Raw genomic sequence first — 12,870 nt, forward strand, 5'->3', positions numbered from 1 at the left:
TTTTTTCCTCTCTTTTCTTATACCATGTTTACTATTCTTAGCCAAAAGGTATTTTCTTTTTAACTCAAATACTCATTATGTGGAAGAGCAGCAGCTGATGAAGAAGCATTATTTTCTGAATTTGGTGAATAGCTGCACGAAATGTCTGTGTAGCTTCTGAAGGACTGAGAAAGGACTGAATAAACAGAACCTATGCTACTAACATATCAAATTGAGAAAATAAGCAGCTTGACACACGCCTTTTAAAGAGTGACAGCATTTAACTTTGTGGGAACCATTTTAGAGGCAGTGGGAACACCCCCTTCCCCCTTCATATATATGGCTCTTAGGGCTTAAAACGCTGCCACTTGCTCTTCATTTCTCTTCTTATGACTTTCATTGATCACTTTTCTCAGTCTTATTATAGAATCCATTAACACGACTCCACTCTTGTCATGTTAATGCTAGAAAGCCCGTAACTCCTAGCATTACCTTCCCTTTGTTACAGCAATTTACTAAGCTTTTGAAAAGAAATGGATCTCAAGGACGGTGTGGTAGCCACCACTCATCAACTGCTTGCCTGAAAATACGCTCCCACACTACAGAACACAACTGCACTACATGACTGGTGATAAATACAGTTCGAGCAGACCTCAATGTTGGACATCAACTAACATACCAAATAACATTCTGGTTGAAAGAAAGAAAATTTGAAGGCCTCATTGTCACAAGTAGTAGAATGTGAGGGTATACACAACTGTATGAGAAGATAGCCTGTGGGAAGTATCTAATTTTGAGAGCAATTGTGGAAAGCTACCCAAAAACATTTAAAACAGCTCATTTACAGGGAAGTTAAGTTACTTATAAAGTTAAATTTTGTAATAGATAGCACAAAGTCAAGAAAACCTCAGGAGTATAAATAGATTTCAAAGCCAAAAGGGAAGCAACGCTAGATTAACTAAGGAAGGAATACTGTGATATTCTTTCATGTCTCAGACATTTAACAGAGTTTAGAAGGAAGATCTTCCTCTTTTTACAGATCCATGACAGAGAAAGTTCCATAATATAGATGACTTCCAACGGTGCTTGTTTTGAAACACATTAAGTTACATTCCAGCTAACTACTTCTGCACACTGATTTGTTGACCTACTGCAACAAGGTAAGCAATGTGTCTTGAAATAAAACTGAGAAGTCATAAACAGATGCAGCAAAACAAAGGTATTTCAGTCAAAAAGACAAAAGTAAAATTGTCCTTACCATTTTTCCAATCATCATAACGTAAGGTCCAGCCTGCTGGTTAACAGCTAAAAAATCCAGTAATCGCACATACCAAAAAATTATATTGAGACAGTATGTTATTCTTCCAGCAACAAATATGTAATTTTCTCTATAGGTGTTTTCACCAAAATTCCCCTTTGCTCCAAATCTTAAAACAAATCCAATGAAGAAAGTGACAATAGCAACTGTGTCACTAATGTTGAAGTAATCGCTGAACCATACTTTAATCTTCTGATTAATTTTCCCAGCTTCTGACATAAAAAAAATCTGCAATGAAAAAATAAACATTTAGTCCAAATGAAACAACACTGGAACAGATGAATCATGTTTGGAAAATGTTATACTTGCAAAAATAAAACACGTATTTGAGTGGACAACTGTTTTGCACTGAGGAATCCAAAGAATAGTATTTAACCGTGCCAGCTTCATAACTATGACAAGGAAACAGTGTTTCCTTCTATCTGTACAAGTTATGAAGGAAGAAATGGCTTTATTTGCTATTTTCTTAGGGGTCTTTTTTGTTGATTTTTTGTTTTTGTTTTTCCTCCAGGCAGTTACTGTGGCAAAAACCAAGCCCTACTTCCTGTCAGTTGCACCTGAAATGTACAGCCAGCAAAGTAGCTTTCCTTCTCCTGTTTAAAAAATCTAATAGAACTTCTCAAAAGACCCTTGCTGGTCAGCAACACTGTGGTTGTGGCAGATATCTATCTCAACGAAGTTTCTTCTGCTTTTGTTTCAGCTTGGTCTTAATGGCAGTTTGATTTATGCTAATAGATGCGTATAGATTTAATTTCCCAGAAAAGTAAGGCTTTTTGTTAGAACCTGATTAGATGGTCACAGGGGCAGTAAGTAAATACACATTAAAAAAAAAAAATAAAGATCAGCCCACTGATATATTTCTTTTGTTCTCCAAGTATGACCATGATAGGGCAAAGGTATTATGCACCATACACTCAGGTTCCTAAAGTTTCTCAGGCTTTTGTTTATTACCATAGTTTGAAGCATGCTGTTGTAATTGACACAAAAATAAAATCACAGACTGTTAGAGACATACCTCACGAATTTTCTCAATTGCTGATGTGAAAATGTAAGCAATAACAATCCACTCTTGGACAGATGGCACTTCTTCCATTTTTACAAGAACCACAAATGTGTAGAGCATGAGGAATCCTAAATATGCCAACTAAAAACAGCAAGAAAAATTATACATACAATTACAGAAGAGAATTCCTTATAAATGTGTGGATTTTTTCTTTTTATGTATACAATAACAGCTTCAAGTAGAATTACAGAACTATGTTTTAACTCTTTAAGCAGACAAGTTTTTATATGGGAATCATATTTGCTTAGAACAGAAGTTGGTAGAATAACTTTTAAAACCCGGGGCATTAACACTTTTTATCCTATAAATAAATACAGAATTCCTTCAAATGAATGATGAAATTAATTACTCAGGCCAGTGTAAAAATTTTAATTCTAATTACTCTCTTAGCATAAAAAAATTACTATTTTTCAAAACCAACCTCATGAACATTAAAAATGCTAAGCATTGCATGTGTATTTTTTTCAGAATCAACTACTTCTCACTGCCAGTTTACCAGAGTAAGATTTTTTTTTTTTGCATTTAAAAAAACACAAACTGATGCAAATCACAGAACTATATCACAGGAAGAACCCAAATACCCATACTAGTTGTCAAAAAAAACAAAGAAAAACAAACAAACAAACAAAACATTACACAATAGAAAACTCACAGTATTAAACCAAAACTTCACAATTGGTGCATGATAAAATGCATAAAACTTCTGTGTAATTGGAAGTCTTTTAGGTTTTGCTGGGGTCTCCATATCATGCTTCTCTGTGGTACTGTCCAAGATCCTTACTTCTTTAAACACCTCCTAAAACAAAAGGATTGTTAGTTTCACATACAGAGAGGCATGCATTTGAAAATTTAATTGAAAAACACAATTATTTATTTTAAATTAGAAATTTTTATTATTATTATCCACCACCATTACCATTGGTATTTCATCTGCTGCATTCTGGAAGTTGTTTTCACTGTCATCCATTGCCATTTGATGTGCATCTTGAGACTGAGGAATATGTGACATTTCAGCCTTAGTCTTATATTCCAACAGAAGTATAGCAGGTGGGAGTAAAATACTCAATATCACCTGAAAAAGATGAAGACTAAGTTCAAACGGTTCACAGTTAGGTTAAAATATCAGAATAATATCAGAATACAGCAATACATAAAATATTTGCTGAAAATACACTAGCCAGATTGCCCTTGCTTGTTAGAGGAAAAAAAGCGTAGGAACTAATTAGCCTCCTAAGTTTGTATGTAAGTAATAATAGCTAAGATAACATATACAAAACGTTCCTTCACTTTTAGAAACAGGAAAGGGAAAGAACCAACAAACTCCAGAACTAGAAGCAGCTAAAAAAAACGTACTGTGAGCCTGAAGATCCAGAGTAATTCTATTTCAGCTTTTTCTTTAACTCACTCCCAGAAACTCTGGAGCCACAAACTATCAAGGCATATTTTAGAAGCATGTGAGCGGGACTCGTCATTCAACTCATGGTAGAAAAATGAAAGCTATGGTATGGATGAAGGGATTAAGTAAAAGCTATTTATTGTTATTAGCTGGTTACAAAGCAAGCAAGAAAATTGTTAATCAGTTATCAAGGAGGATTTTAGTAGGTCATGAGTTAAGTGATGCTTGTTGATAATTTGTACAAGAGATGTACTTCACTACATTCCTAGCAGCAATAAGTTTCTGGTCGAGCACTTCAAAGATATATGCAACTCTCATGTTGGTTCAATTGATCTGTATCAAAAGGCACTGTCAGAAAGCCTATCCCCAGTTTGCCTACCCTTGTTTCACTCTGTGCCCTTCTTTTGCTCAGCTTCTTCCTCCAAAATAGAATATATAGAAAGCTTTTCTACATCAAGTCTGTGTTGCCGGTAAAAATCCAAAATGCACGAAACTATGTTCTTACAGTGGGTTTTCTGTCTTATTTATTTGTTTTAACCACTATATTTTTAGTAGGGGATTAGTATTCACAAGATCTCTTTAAGCCTACGATCAAAGACTACTTGCCTGTTCTTTGCCTTTTGTATTTCTGTACCTTATTTGAAAAGACAACAGAGTGACAACAGAAGAGTTAACAATAAATAATTCCAGTTTTGATTATGTTATAGGAGACAGTTTCACGGAATTTATTAACACAAGCTACAGTGGTGAAAGCTTTATGCTGAAAGCATTTAAGCACATATTTTCCTTTCCATCTAGACATACATTCTGTTGATCTTTTTTATGTCAGCAATAAAAAGTGATGACGCTTACCTTATACCATGAATTCTTCCTCATATTCAGCCTTCCCATCCACATATCTGATAACAACATTTGTGTACAAGTATGAGCAACAAATGGACGAAGCCTTGATGAAACTGCCAGCTTCAGACAAGTTGAATTGCTCCAGTTTTTAAGCTCATATGTTAGTAACTTCATCGCCATAGTTTCATCTTGTCGGAAGGACTGTTCTAACAGTTCCACTGCCAGCTGACCAAACTCGCTAGAATGAAGAGAAAAAGCATCAAAACAAACAACACTTAGTATGTATAGATTCTGAGTCGAATTTTCTTGTGTAATCGAGTTCCCAAGAACATAATTCGACTGGACTATTGCCTGTCCTTTCTGGTACATGAATTTATAACATAAATTTGTGACTTCTGTTAAAAAAAAAAAATATATATATATATGTATACATGGACTACAAATAGCAGCTAAAACAGTATACAAGAAGGTCAGATGGTTCCAAGTGGCACATTCAGTCCATTTTAATTTAAACATAAAACCTGATTTTAGCAGCTCTCTGCTGTTACGAGCAATATCTAATACGCAACTTTTACTAGAGTACCACTGAATCATCATCAGCAAAAAGGAACTTCCTATGAGTGTGCTAATGGAATTGTTTTTATTAGCTAGTAATACAGCCCATTGTTTATACTGGAAATTCCAAGAACACAGTTTAATTATATAAATGTAATTTACTTGGAATATTGTTTCAGTTCTTCTGAAGTGTCATCAACAAGGTCACTTTGTTTTGCTTCATATGCCATTGAACGATACACTTTGCATGCAACTAGGGCTTTTGCCATGGACTCCTCCCCGTGCTGCCAGAAGAAAAGGGCCATCTTCTGCCTCTTCATCAACACCGCCCAAAGTAACAGCTCATTGAGAGGATAAGGAAAACGTCTCGTCTCAGGATCATCTATGTCTACTATTTCATCTTTGGTTCTTTTCTTTTTTCCCTCTTCTGCACCAGTGTCAATCTTTAAAATAAAATCAGAAAGTTACATTTCTATATCACTAAACTTGACCATTATGTAATCCGAATTAAAATACCAAGTGCTCTAATGTAAAGTGTTGTATATTCCTTTAAAAAAACAAATTTCTAAACATTTCAGAAGCAGATAGAACTTTTGTTCTTCAGCTTCAAACTTCAGTTAAGTACAATTCATTTTTAATAACAGTGAGAATGGACTATCTTGATTTTATGGATCAAATGCAATACAGTGACTATCATACCTACATAGAAAGGAAGAAACTTGTGAAAATTCCTCTAGAATATCCTGGCCAAATCTTGCTTCATCTATAAAATCATGTAGGTTCCCCCCAGTAACAGAACTGTTCCAAAGATGAGCTTTTTGCTCACTAGCACATCAGAGATTATCTAGAAGACTAATACAGACATTACTTACAGAATGCTATAAGTGTGCTAGACAGTTCATAAGCAAGTACAAAAGGCTGAAACCCCAGTTTTACTGAAGTCAGTAGAACTGCTGCTATTGCACTTGGATTTCAACCAGATTCTCCCCTCTTAACTGCTTAAAATTAAATCACATACTTTCCCCTTAAACATCCGTACCTTTGGTTTGTATGGCTGTGCTGTTTTGATGAAGTGATTATGTCGCATCTTTTCCTTTTTGTCTGCCCTGTTGCCAAAAGACTCATGGCTTTTACACAGCTGAGGAGTAGTGTTTGAAGGATTTCGCCCAGATCGCTATAGCAAAAATAATAGGAAGAGGTTTGGCTTGTTTTCTTTACATCTACTTATTAAGCAGTATATAACAAGCTGTTTACAGCTAGATACTAAGTTGAGCAATTAAACAGTGACCAATTTATATAACAGCAACAATTAGCGTTCTCGTCGGTTACGTAAGAAGGATTATTTATTTATTTTAAACTCACAAAATAGTAAAGCAATTAGTGTAACTGCCAAGAAGTTACAGTATCTGCATCCCACGCCCAAGGGAATCTGCGTGTTTGGCACCCATTCTTCCCCTCTAGGAAGAGAGAAAATACCAGAAGAAATTTGGATATGCTGGAGTAAGAAAGAAAAATGATAAAAAATTTTTTGTTCTCATTGCAAATAGCTACCAGTTGCCCTCATATGTTGTATCGCAGCCTATAAGAGAATCAGTCCCTTGATGAAAAGAACAAAATAATATAGCTCCAATTTTTCACAAAAATATCTAGTTTTTTTAATTATGTACAAACAAATCAGCATGCCTTGGTACCCAGTTGCCACATACCCGGTTGTTCCCACTGAGACTATTGTATATAGCTCTAAAGCGTTTTCTTGTGTAGGTGCATCTGTAGGTTCCTCCCATCAAATATTCAATAACCAGCCCCACATCAATCAGGTTGATTTTATAACCAGGAGGAAGATTTCCCTAAGAATACAAAAGGTATTTTCAGTTTTGCAAATTATAATCTCAATTTAAACTTGCCTAGAATGTTCCTAAACATTACAAGTCTAAATATAAACAAATAAAAACAAAATAGTTTTTATATTTAAAAGACATAAAGCATCTACATGGTTCAATATTTACCAATTTCAGAAAAGACAAGCTTATAGCTTCTCTTCTGTACAATTTCTCCTATGAGGTTAGATGCTAGGGATCACGTATTGGTTTTTTGTCTTTTATCAGCTTCCAAACTCTCAAAAAGCAAAGCAATCACAACTAAGATGAAAAAGGCAATACTTATCATATATAACACACATCTGTGTGGCAGCAAGGCACCACCTACTCCACACAACTACAAATACTGGAAACAAAAGCATGACTGCAGACAGTTTGTTGCTTCAGCAAAATCTAATTAGTAAAGCCGAGATTCAATTGACAGTCAAACATAATAAATAATAATAAACCTGGTTTAGTTTGACAGATTTTTACAATTACAGCATACCTGTTTGACATCTCGAACAAGATGGAAGAGTGTTGGGTTGGTTGGGCCTTGTTTCTTTATAAAAAAAGAAGAGGAGAAAAAAAAATTAGAGTGCAGAGACAACATGAGTATACCACAGTAAAAGCCCAATATTTTTGAATGTTAGCTAAAATAAAAAAAAATACAAAAAGAATGACCAACAATTCACTTACGGTGTTATAAAGTTCTTCCAGCCTAGGAATTGTAAGAAACTTGTGCATGCTTACTCCATTTTCAATCAGAAGTTTCACAAATGCAACTCTATCCATCACAAGGGCATCTAACATAGCCTGTTCCAAAGAGCCAACCTACAAGCACAGAACCACAGACATACCACAGAAGTAAGTATATTTAGATTACAAATCAAACTCATTTATCCCCAGAGTTGGAACAGGGAAATCCTATATGTCTGAAAAGCCAAAGGCTACATTCAGTTCAGAAAATCCCCTGAGCTTCACAAATTACAGGATGAGAGAATATTATGAGGACTTGAGTGTTTTCTCTGATCGTATATCTCTTACTGACACTCTCAATAGTACTACGCTGGCCTAATTTGGTTTAATGTAGTTAAGCTTTTCTCACCTACTGACATTGGATGAAAAACATGAAGACATCAAATATTTACACCACCACTTTGAAGGACAAATGGCCAGAACTATCATTGCATATCTCTAACATCAATTCAGCTTTCAACTTCTGCAGCACCATTTCTTCTCTAGCTCAGAATATTTAACACATTTCTAAAATTTTTGGGCCATTTCCAACTACAATAATAGCTATAAGACAATACAGCTATAAGACTATGAAGTATGAAAAAAATTACTGTCTAAAAATAACTCTGCCCATATTCTACAGCATCTCTCTACAGAAGTCAAAAGATTCTTTCTTTACAGCAAGTTAAGTTTCTCCCTTACAAAATACCATTCTGCTTATTCCAGGCCATTTACATACCAGCCATTGTTGTCCATAAACAAAAACATGATTTTTGGCAATGTCAACTCTATCCCACGCGAGTGTCAGAACTAGCTGGTCAAATGCAGATGCATTTGTGCCTTAAGAAGCAAGAACAAAGAAAAAAATTAATTAAAATGTAATAAATATTCATTCTTCCTGTAAAATAAGCAATACGTCTGAATGTTATGCATTTTATTTCATCAATTATGAAAGTTGATGGTACTAAAAAATGAGAGAACAGTGGATAATTATTTTCTTCAAAAGTAAAGATTACTACAGATTTTTATTATCATGTAATCACCAAGAAAGAACAGCTGGAGATTCCAAAAGCACCTAAGAGTCTCACCTTTTAACAGTGCTGTAAGTATTGCAACGTCTATGTCCTGATGTTCATCTGACCCAATATGAAAGACAGTAATCTGTTAAAAAAACAGTAAAATGGATTTAAAAATGTTGAAAATTGATTTTCAGATTTTCAGAAAGGGATTAGTTCCAAATTTTTATGTCTATCTTCAATGCAATTTAAGTCTACACTCCATTTAAATTCACCTTTACTGTGCACTCTGTAGTACAGGACAACAAGACAATCAGCTGACAAAAAACAAAATCCCTTACGCTTTTCAACCAACCTGAACTTCTTCCCTCAGTATGATTACAATAATCCACTGGCTATAAACATCACCTAGTGTTTTATTTACTTCTTCAGTTCACCCTATATTATGAGATTAACCTGCCAACAGGTTTAGATTAGATGATTATACCAATTTTAAACCTTGGAACAACATGTTATGATGTCCAAATGAGACATCAATATCTGAATTTTAGCTGTATATGAAGTTCTATTAAGTGCTTTTGCTTTAGTGATAAAATGATAGGAGCCCTTTGTTAGTATTGTAATAATTAAGAGGGGAAAAAAAAAAATCACAGGCTCTCAAAAATCAAAACAAGAGAAAGCATCCCATATCCCACATACAAAATACATACATGCTATGAACAAAACAATCCAGCACGCAGAAAATGAACAGGCGTGGAAACAATAATAAACTTGAATTACTGGGAATAATTAAAAGATTAAAGTCTCCCTTGATCGTGAGATAGATTACCCACAAAAAAAATGACTATCTTCTATAATTGGTGAGATTCACCAGTAATGATTTTGAATAACGCTTGATCATACACAACACTGAGATACAACTTCATATTATATCCACAAATGCCATTACCTTGCCTAACATTTTTCTATAGCAAGATCTACTTACAAGTTCTTTTTTTTTCATGCACTCCAGCAGTGTCTGAAACAGATGAACTGCTTCACTTTGACCAAAGTTAAATGTCTTTTTGATGGTTGAAATGATTTCAGGCTCTGCACCCTCAGGAACATTCCTGAGATTGAACATGAAAACATGTTACACATGAACAGAAGGAATGACAACATATTAATTTGTTTCAAGATGTCCATTCTACAACAAGTCTTGTAATCTATAAGCTCATCATTGTTCCAGTGTCAAAGCACACGCTGCCTAGCTGATGACTGTAATATTGCTTCGTAAAAGTAAGTAAGCTCTCTCCCTTTCTTTCCCACAGCCAAATCTGAGAGATTGCTGACTAAAGTATTTTGACAGTACTGCACACTCACCCCTCTGAATCAGATCTGCTTCTGACTTTACTCATTATGGACAAAACCGTTTGGTTTAGTGCTACATTTCAGCTCTACATTCCTGGCTCTGAGGCATTCCTTGCAACTAAGACCCAATTACATATAAGGATTAATGCAAGTCTGACAACCAACTAGAAGCCACTATGTACCATGGAACACAAGTATATCCCTTTTACTTGTTGAACCTATGCTTAAACAGATAAGTGTTTTCAACACTAAACAGAAGTCTGTAAAAAGCTCAGTTTTAAGACTACTCAGAAGAAGAAGTACAGAAACAAATTCCTTTTCAGAAAAGTTGTTACTAAGCAACAGCTAACTGGATGAAAATATTTCTACTCAATGTAGTCAAGAGATACTTTCAAGCAGTTTGGTTAATGTTATCCTCTGTATTATTCTCATAACTCTGGAAGGCCTCGTCAGCTCTGACTTTTGTTGAGCAAGTCTACTGTGTATGCTTAATCTTATTTCTCACTTGAGCTACTGTGCCTTACTTAATTAAAATCCAGTTGAAGTAGACAGAGCATTAGAACAGAGTGGGACTTTCTAGTCACAATGGTGTAACAAAATTGCCACACTTCAGTTACACACGAGACATTTCCCATAGTTCAGGACATAGGTACATATGCTTTTCCTAACCTTTAATAACTATTGTTAATGTAAGTATACTCAAGTACTTAGTGCAACTGGTACAAGGTATGTAGGAGGAGCCTAGAACTAGAAAAGAATTCTTGATCATCAGCCAAAGCTGTTACTGCAACAAATCTGGAAAGCTACGTCACATGCAAAGTTACACTCCACACTTTCAGCTTTTGTCTTTGCATGGATAAAGCTCTTGCACCAATTCTTTAAAGAATGCTCTTGAAACCCATCTATGTATAATCCATCTACGTGCCGGTTTGGCTAGCAGTGCTAGGACTTACCCTCCCTCCTCTGTTTGCTTGTGAACGTATGCCAGTATGTCTGCAGCTCTGCCTGTTCCTTCACATACCACCACTGGCACAGGAGGACTTTCATGAAGGAAGTCTAAAACTGTAAGTATGACATTGGGGCCCCCTTCAAATACGAGTGCTACCACAGGTACACCTTGGCCAATTCCTATAAAGTTATGCATTAAAAAAAAAAAGTGCTTTAATATATAAGTCACATTTTTTCACCCACTGTCAGCAAAAAATTAAGCATAAGACTTGAAAGCATTTTGTCAGGTCTAGCAAAAGAAGGTTCAGCACCAGAGTTACAGGAGAGACACTAACAGAGATTGTTATATATTCACACAAATGTTAACTATTTTGTCACTTTTATTTACATAAAAGCAGTAAGAATGGTAGATGATATGTCTGCACTGCTTCACACATCGGTAAGTTTGAAAAAAAAGTAATTACGTTCAAAATATCATTCCCATGCTTTAAAATAAAGCTAATTTAAATGCACTGAGTAGCCACAGGACAGCTATTGCTAGTCATCTGCACCGACTGCTTTTTCAGCTCTGACCAAAGCAGCAGTTGAAATTTGCAGAACAACCACCCAGACTTAAAACATACAAAACAGACTGATTTTTGTATTTTTTTTTATTTATTATTCAAATACTTGATGAAAGCACCTTATTCATTAAAGCACAGTAACACTCAGACCAGAATTACTTACTTGCATGGATGCGCTGCAAATTTATAGTTTTTTCCAGTTCTCTCCGCAATTTAACTTCTGCTCCGTATTTCCCAACTGTTCCATCATCCACCAGAATGAAATGGGAATGGAGATTATTTAGCACATTTAGTTTACTTAGTGGGTTTAACAAGGTTTGATATGGAGCAACCACCTAAACACAAGCAGACAATACATTTTACTTGCAGAGATTCAAATTTGTCTCAGTAAAACTCAACAATATTTCTAGACACAGCAAGAACTGACACATGTAAGCTTGAATTCACCAAGAGCTGCAGCAGCTTTGTTTTATGCAAGAAAGCACGCAACTATCAGAAAAGAATTCTGTTCTGTTCTGAAAGAGTGCACAGAAAAAAGTACCTTGAAAAGGTGTCTTTGTAAAAAATTGCTCTCACAAACATTAGCCTTAAAGACATCAAAATTTATCACCTTCTGTAAATGTGAGCTCTCTGTAAACTTCAGCATTTTTGTTATTTGATTCAGTAATATCAGTAGGAGAAAAAAAACAAGATCCAGAACTTAAGAACAAGCTCCTTCCCTATTACATTAGCAGTCTGCAACTTGTTACACTAACGAACTAGCAATAAGTCACATATGTCAACGCACTTTAATATTATAGCAAGCACTTCAAAGATACAAAGCAATAAAAAAAATTCTTGGGCAGATTTGTAAAAAATAAAACAGGCAAATAATCATTTCAGTTAGGTAATTTATCCTTACATCTCTTCCAACAAGGTCATTTCTGTTTTCAATCACTCCCCATGGAGCAATCCCAATAGTGCAAATCTTTCGAGATGATCTGGAAGCGTGTTCTCTTAGAGCATCACCAACATGTTTTGCAACACCTGTTAGTGTTTGAACACAAAAAGGATTTCAACGTATTGAATGCCACATCTTGTTAAGAAATACAACTGTTTCATTCGCTAATTGGGCCAGTCCGTAAGGTTCTGGGAATCTATTTTATGCAACAGAGAAGAAAAAGCGCCCACAGTACACCTATCAAAATAAGACAAAGTACTGTGAACACAGCAAGTGTTAGCCCAGGAAGAACTACAGAGTCTTCA

At 35.2% G+C, this 12,870-nt stretch overlaps 1 protein-coding gene across 1 annotated transcript in view; it reads right to left on the reverse strand.

Annotated features, from left to right (window-relative positions):
* TRPM7 (transient receptor potential cation channel subfamily M member 7) overlaps positions 1 to 12,870 on the reverse strand; it is a gene marked incomplete at both ends in the record, with an annotated part of 42,265 nt that overhangs the window by 13,908 nt on the left and 15,487 nt on the right. Inside the window, 16 exons of the mRNA XM_079541114.1 lie at positions 1,238 to 1,525; positions 2,313 to 2,441; positions 3,013 to 3,156; positions 3,277 to 3,432; positions 4,609 to 4,837; positions 5,317 to 5,597; positions 6,194 to 6,328; positions 6,861 to 7,001; positions 7,519 to 7,572; positions 7,710 to 7,844; positions 8,488 to 8,588; positions 8,837 to 8,909; positions 9,750 to 9,873; positions 11,068 to 11,242; positions 11,789 to 11,960; positions 12,527 to 12,651. Coding sequence (XP_079397240.1) covers positions 1,238 to 1,525; positions 2,313 to 2,441; positions 3,013 to 3,156; positions 3,277 to 3,432; positions 4,609 to 4,837; positions 5,317 to 5,597; positions 6,194 to 6,328; positions 6,861 to 7,001; positions 7,519 to 7,572; positions 7,710 to 7,844; positions 8,488 to 8,588; positions 8,837 to 8,909; positions 9,750 to 9,873; positions 11,068 to 11,242; positions 11,789 to 11,960; positions 12,527 to 12,651 — 2,462 coding nt within the window. The remainder of the gene's footprint in view (positions 1 to 1,237; positions 1,526 to 2,312; positions 2,442 to 3,012; positions 3,157 to 3,276; positions 3,433 to 4,608; positions 4,838 to 5,316; positions 5,598 to 6,193; positions 6,329 to 6,860; positions 7,002 to 7,518; positions 7,573 to 7,709; positions 7,845 to 8,487; positions 8,589 to 8,836; positions 8,910 to 9,749; positions 9,874 to 11,067; positions 11,243 to 11,788; positions 11,961 to 12,526; positions 12,652 to 12,870) is intronic.

This window comes from Tetrao urogallus (assembly GCF_951394365.1).
Source record: "Tetrao urogallus genome assembly, chromosome: 11".
Lineage (NCBI taxonomy): Eukaryota > Metazoa > Chordata > Aves > Galliformes > Phasianidae > Tetrao > Tetrao urogallus.